The sequence below is a fragment of the Rhodnius prolixus genome, unplaced genomic scaffold (genome assembly GCF_049639745.1).
Source record: "Rhodnius prolixus isolate KJV_2025 unplaced genomic scaffold, Rpr scaffold_42, whole genome shotgun sequence".
NCBI lineage: Eukaryota > Metazoa > Arthropoda > Insecta > Hemiptera > Reduviidae > Rhodnius > Rhodnius prolixus.
In genome coordinates, this window is record NW_027411640.1 from 65,304 (window position 1) to 75,137 (window position 9,834).

Consider the following 9,834-nt stretch of genomic DNA (forward strand, 5'->3'; position numbering starts at 1 on the left):
CAGGAGAGAACCACTTATTATCAATATTGTTCCTACTATAATAAATATTATTACTTGCATATCTATTTGATTGTTGAACCATACCCACATCACGAGCTACAGACTTAATTGTTCCCTGAAAATAGTTATATAATTCCTCCACAGAAGAGCTATTAAAATAAATGTTTTCTGAGCAATTCAGCGCAAGAGTGAAATTTTCTAATTTATTTTGATCCAATTTGATTATTTCCATCTTTCTGTTAGAATAATTTTTTTTTTTTTTTTTTTGGCGCATCAACAGCTGAGGTTATTAGCGCCCGGAGCTTTTTCCAGTGCACTGCCGGCCTCCGGACAGTGTTCTCTCGTTACAGACAACACTGTCCATCACCGGACAGTGAGCTGTAAGAAGCTCCTAGGAAGAGAAAATCTAAGGGTCAGCTGCTGGATTCGAACCCGGGACCTCCGCGTGGGAGTCCAGTATGCTAACCGCATAGCTAATCCCTTCCCTTAGTTCATTGTAATTTACATAAAAGATGATCGGAAAATGAAGTGATTGGAGTCACATTAAAATTGCAAGAATACTTTAGCATAAGAAAATCTAACCAGACTAGATCAATTACACTTTTTCCTTGCGTACCAATAAAAGTGTAGTTGGCTGGAAAGTCACTATAAGATCTTCTGTTATTTACAAAAAGACCATTATTTTCCATAACCTCGGTTAATAATGTACCCTTCTTATTCACCTCTTTATCAGCAGATTGTCTACACCCTTTGAAACAGGTTCATTCAAAAATGTCGTTATCCAAAATATTTGATTCTCCCAATCTAGTGATAAAATCGCCCCCAAAAATTATCCCACATTCCCCGTAGTTTAGTCTAAAATCTATTAATTCCCGATTTAAATTTTGAATGATTTCTTCAAAAGCAATGTCTGGTTTTAAACATACTGTGCCCAAAACAAAAACATCATTTGCAAATTCTAGAAGTAAAAATAACCATACGTTGCATTCACTTATTGTTTTAACTTGCAGTTTCAATGCCTTTTTAATTAAAATCAGTTAGCCCCCGCTGGCCCTTCCTCTTCGAAATGATTTTTCTGCTTTTGTCTGGTACATATTATAATCAGAAAGGAATGATGGAACATTGAAGTGGTCTGAGTATACCCAAGTCTCGCATAAACAAATTATAACTAAATTTAATAAACTTTGAATTTCAACGCTATCCATGCGATAGAGGGCACCCATACCCCCAATATTCCAAAACCCTATATTTATTATTTTATAAAATGAATTAAACGTTAAACTATTTACATGCCTAGCTTCCAATTCCAAATTATTAGTGTTTCCAGTGCCATTATCTTCATTAATCGCCAATAATTCTTCCGGATTCTCTTTCTGCTATTCTGGACTCGAATGCATCTTCGGTCGTTTATATCCGGTTACTTCCTTTCTGCCAGGTACCGCCTGATTTCCCGAATTCTCTTTTGTGTCCTTCTTTCTTCTCTGCAGCCAGCCCAACAATCCAAGATCATGTTTATTCCTATTTTTGCTCCTAACCAATTTTCTCTCCTTAGCCTCACCACCCGAACCTCCTTCCTCAGTGCTTGAAGCAGAGTCATCTTGTCTAATTGATTGGCTTAGCTCCTTCAATTCCGCCAAAGTAAATAATTTTCCTTCAATAAGTAGCTTAACATATCTCAATAATGCTTTTTTTTTGTTTTCGATTGCCATTTTTTTAAATTCCAAAAGTTCGCTTCTTACTTTACGAACACCAACCGGAAAGTCTTCTGAAACTGAACATTCTGAGCCTCGAAGTTTATGACAATTTCGCAAGATTTCTATTTTAGTTCTATATGAAATTAATCTTACTAAAATAGGTCTTTTTGATTCCTTTCTGCCCAATCTTCTGATGTAATCTATATCTTTCAGTGTTATATCCAGCCGTAATTTATCTTTAAACAGCGACAAGACAATATTCTCCAATTGATTTAAATTTTCACTCCCTTCACTTTCTATATTGTAAATAATTAAATTTTTTTTACGCCAATCTTCCGGCTTGCTGGTATCAGATACAGTTTCGTCAGACACTTTCTCTAAGAATGCAATTCTTTTTTCCAAGTCATTCACTTTATTTTTCATGATTTCAGTATTTTCTTTTATTTCTGAGATCATGCTTACATTAGACTCATTCACCGATTTTTAAAACTCGTCATACTTAAGTTCCATGCTTTTAAATTTGTCTAATATTTCTGCTAAAGCCTCTTTTATGTTTATTTCGGCCATTTTAAGGAAAAATAAAAATAATAATTAAAAATAATCGTAAAATATTAAAATGGGATTAAGTTAAATCAGAAGTCCGTTCAATCAGCCGGCTCTAGTTAATATGATAAGCCACAGTAGTGAGCACTAAAATGACCTTGAAAATTGCCCCACTCTAGTTACCTGTACGAGCACTCCCCACCTGATTCGTATGTCTGCACAGATGTAATATCTTTTCACAAACAATAAAAATTAAACTAAAAAATCACTAAATTTAACACTTTAACTTAATTAAGAAGCTTGAAAATATTATCTAAGCTTCAAAAATACTTTCTTTAACTACTGCACAAAAAATAAGGGCTTTTTTTGAAGACAAAACTACCTTATTTAGCAAAAATTAGAGAGAGATAAGATTCACATGTTAACTCTAACAAAGCTAGGATCAAACTCTTTTGCGTGTCATCCTTGCGCAGGGGTCATGCTAATCTTCTCTGTATCGTTCCAATTTTAGTATATGTACCGCCGAAGCGAGTACATAATTATTTTATTATATCAATTGTACTTTTTTGTTATTTTGTGTGACTAAAACTAACTGACGGACTAAATCCGCCGAAGCCGGTCCCAAGCCCCGGTTGTAAAATGATGAGGGGTCCGTCTAATTATGTTGCAGATATAAAGGCAAACTGTACGCAGAGAGATCACATTCAGAGATGTCTATGAAGTTTAAATATTGCTCGTCATAGGACTATGAAACTATAATTAAAACTATCTAAAAGGTACAAAAATCTCCTTAACAAAAATTTACCAGTTTAAAAAGTTAAGTATAAGGGTTGATTAAACGATAAAAGGTACACAAATCAGCAAGTGTCTATCATTTCAATCATACTAAAGCTCGTAATAATTTCAGCCATTTAGAAACGTTTTCAAAAAGCTTACTTTATTTAAATTTGTTTCTAATTTTTCGCCATTTTTATAAAATATTTCTCTTACTGAGAACAATCCCCTGTGAACAGTGTCTTAATGTATCCTTACAGAAGATATTAGAAAAAGAATCCATTGTATTTTTGAAACAATTGATATCATTTAAGTATAATTTTACTGCATTAAATTTTCATTAAATTTTTTTACATTTTATTAACGTCACAGACCCTTATGCTGGCCATTTTTTTTTTATCAATAAAATATTTTCTGCTAATATAAAAATTCAGTTTATATTACGGCTTAATAAATGTTAGTAAACAGACATTTTAATTTAATCTGTTCCAAATTATTTTTGTTTTATGTTTACTATGCTCTTTATTTTGAATAATCATCACTCGACCTGGCAAACCCTACTCAAATCACACGCACATTAAAATAGAAAAAGATTAAGCTAGAATTTTTCTATCACTGTTAAAAATTGAATCACGGAGTTAAAAGGAATTCCACTCTTCAATGGCTAATAGCCAATATATACCTATTTGTAATAATAATCCATTCTAAATTATAAACAAATAAAGTCCCTTTAATTAAATACTTATATTGAATTTTAATAATCAAATAATTAGTAAAAGTAACAGTAATGTCCTGATCAAAAAGTATACGTTATCTTAATCCATTTTACAGAGGAGTCAAAAAGCTTAAGAAGGAGTGACAGGAGAGTAGACGGATAATAGGCAGACTTAAAAGGAGGGGAACTGAGGAATTGAAGGAGCATCTCAGAAAGCTGGGAATCAGGCAATGGAAAAAAAGTTCTGGACAAAAATGCTTTGAGAACCAATGCTGTGGAGATTAACGTCCTATGCAGACTGTTGCACTAAAAAACAAATAAGAAAATCATATGAATAATCATATGAAGAAAGATTTAAAGGAAAATGCATAAATTAATATATTGTATTACTATAAATATTTGTAATTAATAAACTCTTATGTTTAATTAACATTTGACGATTTGGTACAGTATAGTGCCAATCTGTTTAATCAAAGGATGAACTTAATCCGACGATGTATAAAGTATTTCCTAAATTGCACTTAAATCTAAAAAAGAAAAAGTAATAATAACAATAATTTCGTAATATATGTTCGTGTTGATGAATTTTCTTAAAAACGTTTTATGAATTATGAATATTAAACGTTGTTTAATAGAATAGAGATTTATTACAAACCTATTCATTAATCGTTTAATTCCAATTATAATCAATATGAGCTAGAGGGGTTGCTACTCTTCACTGAGCAAAAATATTTTATTGATAAAATTTGGCCAGCATAAGGGTCTGTGACGTGTAATAGAATGTAAAAAATATTAATGAAAATTTAATGCAGTAAAGTTATACTTAAATGATATCAATTGTTTCAAAAGTACAATGGATTCTTTTTCTAATATCTTCTGTAGGGATACATTAAGACACTGTTCACAGGGGAATGTTCTCAGAAAACTTAATAGTAAGAGAAATATTTTATAAAAATGGCGAAAAATTAGAAACAAATTTAAATAAAGTAAGCTTTTTGAAAACGTTTCTAAATGGCTGAAATTATTACGAGCTGTAGTATGATTGAAATGATAGACACTTGCTGATTTGTGTACCTTTTGTCGTTTAATCAACCCTTATACTTAACTTTTTAAACTGGTAAGTTTTTGTAAAGGAGATCTATACAAAATTTCGATTCGAATGACACTTCATTCATGAAAATCGGTTCACGTGTCGATAATTTGAAACGATTGCTATACTTCCCCTTAACAAGTGTAAGAGCTGATCGCCGCTTTATTGTTACGTAGGGGAGCCCTAACCCTATCATCCTACCAAATTTTATCATAATCGGGCCAAGATTTACAGAGTAATTAGTAATAATAATTTTTGAGGGGGCCTTACATAAAGGGGGCTAACTCCTCTCCCATCCGATGTGCAGCGTTGAGACCCCCAAAAGGCACATTTCCATAAAACTTCGAATCGAATGACACCTCATTCATGAAAATCGGTTTCTCGCGTTTAGGGTGTACGTTGTTTACAAAAAAGGTAACAAGAAGAAGAAGAACAACAACAAGAACAAGACCAATTTTTGAAAATGCCGATTTTGCTCATTTTCAACAACTTTTTTCTCGAAATCTATTAGATCTGTGTTGTTGCAAAAAATTATAGTCATAAAGGAGGGTTTACCCTATATTTTAAAGAAAATTTGGGAATTTTATCTTTTATACAAAAAGAGAAAAAAAAATCAAATTTGGGTGTTTTTCAACGTTACGCTTTTTCGTGCAGTTTTTGACGATCAACCCTTATACAACTGTCCTAAGAAAAAAATAATCAAAGTTGGGTGTTTTTCAACGTTACGCTTTTTCGTGCAGTTTTTGACGATCAACCCTTATACAACTGTCCTACCGGACAGTTTTAATATAAACAATTCTTTTTATGCAAAAAAAAGGGATTTAGAGAAATTAGATATATGATTATTACTTAAAATTTTTATTTCTCTGAAAAATAAATCTATTAAAATAAAATAAAATAAATGCAAAAATCAATTAAAGATAATAAAGAGTCAGTTGAAGGTTTAGTAACGCCAAAACAAAAAAGAGAAACGGTTAAAAGAAGTCGTTCATCTCCTGAATTTTTGGAAAAATCTAAAATAAGTAAATCTGAAGAGAGAAAATCTTACAAAACGGGTGAAAAAGAAGGCAACAAAAAAGATTACGCAGAATTGATGAAACAATTTTCTATGATGTTAGATGCAAAGGGATTAGCTACAAAAGATGATATAACGGATTTGAAAGCGGAAATCAAGCAATTGCGAGAGGAAAATTTGAATTTGAGAGTGAAGATGGAGAAAATGGAGTTAGATAACGGGAGAAAAGATAGAAGACTAGAGGAAAATCAATTAAGAAGAAACAACTTAATATTTAAAGGTTTTGATGGAAAAGAAAATGTTGAAGATGTAGTCAATTTCTGCAAAGATGTTTTGGAAGTTGAAGTTGAAGGTAAGATAGAAAATAGTTTCTTTCTAGGAAAGGATGGTAAAGGTCTAATGGCTATGAAAGTAATGTTTATGTTTGATTCCCCAAGAGTAGCGGCCCCCCAGACTTGTTTTTCCCTTTAGTCAGTTGGCGGAATTGGGTGAGCAAGGAGAGAGAGGGGAGGTCCTGGTAGGATGCAAGCCAAGCGTCAGAGTGTGAAGGAATGTCGGCCATTATTAGCGTCGCTTTTTTTTTGTGTTGCAGAGAGTTCTATTAAAACTGGTTTTGAGTTAACAAGATTTATTGACAAATTGAACGTCAGTGCACTGAACAATATCATATTTAATCTGTTGGAATTTATATCTATGTGTATAAACTTGAACAAGTATGTAATTAGAGTAATTAGTTTCTACTGTATCTTGTCGTCTTGGACAATTAATTATTATCATTATTTCTCCCTTTTTGTAACCATAAGATCTGTTTAATCCCATGTGTATGTCGCCTTGGGCACTTGAGATATTATTGTCTTGGACAATTGATTAATTAGAGTAATTAGTTTCTACTGTATCTTGTCGTCTTGGACAATTAATTATTATCATTATTTCTCCCTTTTTGTAACCATAAGATCTGTTTAATCCCATGTGTATGTCGCCTTGGGCACTTGAGATATTATTGTCTTGGACAATTGATTAATTAGAGTAATTAATTTCTACTGTATCTTGTGGTCTTGGACAATCTGTTACTGCAATCATTTTATTTGTCTGTATTGCGTTGTTGAAATGTTAATAAAGTGTTGAATTGTATCTATTTGAAAAGTGTTTTGAAGACTGGTGGCGTCCCCCACTATACCAGCCTCTCATTTAAATTGCGCATTTCCATTCCCCCCTTTCTTGAATATTTTTCATGGTGCCGAAACCCGGGAAACAGTCTTCAGAACACTATTATTTCAGCTTTGTTTCTTACATTAGTATACCTAATTAATTGTACTTTTTCATTTTGTGTTTCTATATGTACTACTGGCATTAGCTACCAAGTTACTTAGTCTATGTTAGTAATTTTGTCTATTTTTTGTACTGTTATTATTCTTGTCTATTGTATTGTAACTTGTGTATCATTTTCGTATTGTAAGTCCCTCCAGCCGGGGTTAATTATGGGTAATTCATTTACTTCCGGCAACGACACTCCTCCCCCCTCTCCTGCACGCCCAACCACTCCGTCAATGGAGGATACTCCCTCAATGTCCATGCTGTCAGGGGGTGATGCAGATCTTAAAGCCATCAAGTGCCGATACCTCATTGACAGGCTTGATCGATGGACACAGAATGCAAAAACCTTGGACACAGATGTTCCCGAAATTGTAACTACGTGCCAGCGGCTTTCCTCCGGGTTTTTGACGTTGTCCCAGACTGTGGACGGGGAGGTGTGGGAATGGCTCCGGGCACTGGTCCCGGAGGAACGAGGTCCGCTTGCCAGAGCCTTGACAAAAAGCTTTGCCCAAGCTGAGCTAGTCCATTTGTCAAGGATTGCACCTATTCTAGATTCGTCTATTTCGTTTTGTGCGTCTGCCCCTCCTGGCCCAGTTTCTCAAGTCTTGGTCTCGGACGAGTCGGTGGTCGAACTCGCGAGGAGACAATTACAGGAATTGGTGATTCCAAAGATCACCCCATTCGAAGGGGACGTTCTCGCTTACCAGGAGTTCAAGCGCACCTTCCAGTTTGAGATCAATAAATTGTCCCTGCCTCCTTATAGGCGTCTCCAAGCTCTTAAGTCCTGCCTGAAAGGCCCCCCTCTGTCTATTATTCAGAATTCCACGCCTACAGAGGAAGGTTACAGCTCTGCCTGGGAGACCTTAGATGCTCGCTATGAAGGCAAGTTGCGTACCGCCAGTGCGTTGTTCGAAACCTTCCTTCAGGTCCCTGAAGGGAACCCCACCATTGATGAATGTATCGCTTGGATTTCAAGGAGGCAAATGCTACTAGATCAACACAATATTCCCCAGCCGTTGGACTTCCTTTTGTGTCATGTAATTCTGTCGGCCTTGTCTGCTAACCTCCAAGAGGAGTTTAGGAAGAAGTATTTAAGATCCTTTGATGAACTGCCCCAAAGTGCACAAGTACTAGAATTCTTGAAAAATCAAGAAGACAAGTTCGCCCCTAAAATAACATTAAGGAAATCCACCTCTCCGCCCCAAGACGTGACAGCTCCCTCTAGTCGTCTCCCTGAAGGCCCCTCCTCCCAACAATCTGAAACCCCTTCCCTTCCTAGAACATTCTTTAAGCCTAGGGCTGTCTCCACCTTGAAGCCCTCCAAGACCCACACACCCAAATTAGCTAAGTCTCCGCCCCCTTCACCCAAGAAATCCTCTTCTCCTATTCCTGCCCGACGGACACCCCCCTCCACATCGAGAGCTCCTTCCCCTCCAGTCCACTCCTTACGCTGTTACTTTTGTGACGAGTGGCATCTGATATCTAAGTGTAACGAATACCTGCGACTGCCAGTGAGCAATAGATGGAGTTTCATCACTGAGAACCACTTATGTGTTAATTGTTTCTCCAAATCTCACTCAGTGGCTCAATGCCCTCGAAGTGCTGGGTGTTTGGAGTGCGCTGGTGCTCATCACACCACACTTCACCCTCCTCCCCCCTCTTCTAGTCTAAGTCAAAGGACTTTACCCGATGTTCTCATTCCCCCGTTAATGTCTTTAAGCCCTAAGCTGACTAAGAAACTTCCTGACCCTTCTCCCAGAAGGGCAGTTCCCCACCTTCGAGATGACGTTTCTTCTCCTTCGACTTCGTCTGGTAGCAGCACCCTTTCTTCACTCCCAACTATCTACTCTGGTAGTGATTCACCAAAAGCTACCTTTTAGGGATTCGGCCCGCGCGATACCATTCCCCAGTCCTGCCATGTTTTGTCGAGTTTTCGCCGAAACTGTCACTTGTGTCACAGACCTAATCCACAAAGCAAATCTATTTTGAAGTCTTTCCCCTCCGATTTGTCGGTATCCCCCACTGCCCTGGTTTACCTCCTTGGAGGAGATGGCCAGTGGTATCGCGCACGTGCCCTGTTGGATTCAGGCAGTGAGATAAATTTGATGTCCAAGAAATTCGCCAAAGAAAGTAAATTGAACTATAACCCTATGTCAGGTGGGATTCGAGGGATAGGAGGCAACATCGCCACCCAAGTCGTAGGTCAAGTTTCTACCAATGTAAGGCAATGTCCCCCATTTTCCCAAATCAAAGTCCCCTTCCGCATAGTCACCAAGACTGTCCCAGATGCACCGTCCTCTTATTTCCCTGTTAAGGATTGGCAGCGTTTGGCGGATAAACAGTTAGCCGACCCAAACTTTAACGAACCGAGTCCTATAGACGTAGTATTTTCAGCCTCGGTTTTTGACGCCATCGACCTTAGTCAAATAATCCGGGCACAAAATGGTTCCCCCAACGCCCGACTAACAACTCTTGGCTGGATTATGTCTGGCCCCTTGAGAAGCTTCCCCTCGAGGCGGGTTTGTTTTCACGCTTCTGTCAAGGACAGCAGGTCCAACTCCAAGTTATATCGGACCTATTATAAAATTTTGTTCAAGCATAAATATGGTCAACTACCAGCTCCTAAGGCACCTGCTAACCAGTCTAGCCCAGAAACCAAGCCTTCGGCCGAAACCCTTTTGTACCGGTC

At 36.8% G+C, this 9,834-nt stretch overlaps 1 protein-coding gene and 1 non-coding gene across 2 annotated transcripts; both read right to left on the reverse strand.

Annotated features, from left to right (window-relative positions):
• Nucleotides 1-1,376: 1,376 nt before the first annotated feature.
• LOC141462349 (uncharacterized) lies at nt 1,377-2,150 on the reverse strand. The gene is made up of 3 exons (XM_074144138.1): nt 2,021-2,150; nt 1,740-1,930; nt 1,377-1,622 (listed from the first exon to the last, which is right to left on the reverse strand). The coding sequence occupies exons 1-3, from the start codon at nt 2,148-2,150 to the stop codon at nt 1,377-1,379; spliced, it is 567 nt and encodes a 188-aa protein (XP_074000239.1).
• A 515-nt stretch (nt 2,151-2,665) lies between these two features.
• LOC141462351 (U6 spliceosomal RNA) lies at nt 2,666-2,772 on the reverse strand. The gene has a single exon (XR_012463194.1). It is a non-coding gene; the product is annotated as a U6 spliceosomal RNA (small nuclear RNA).
• Nucleotides 2,773-9,834: the final 7,062 nt, after the last annotated feature.

Excerpts from the sequence above, each read along its gene's own strand:
- LOC141462349 (XM_074144138.1), bottom strand. The coding sequence starts at position 2,150 with ATGATCTCAGAAATAAAAGAAAATACTGAAATCATGAAAAATAAAGTG. Across the intron at positions 1,931-2,020 it reads CAGCAAGCCGGAAGATTGGC|ATAAATTACGGCTGGATATA; the intron begins GTAAAAAAAATT and ends CGCTGTTTAAAG. Across the intron at positions 1,623-1,739 it reads TTCCGGTTGGTGTTCGTAAA|GAGCTAAGCCAATCAATTAG; the intron begins GTAAGAAGCGAA and ends GCGGAATTGAAG.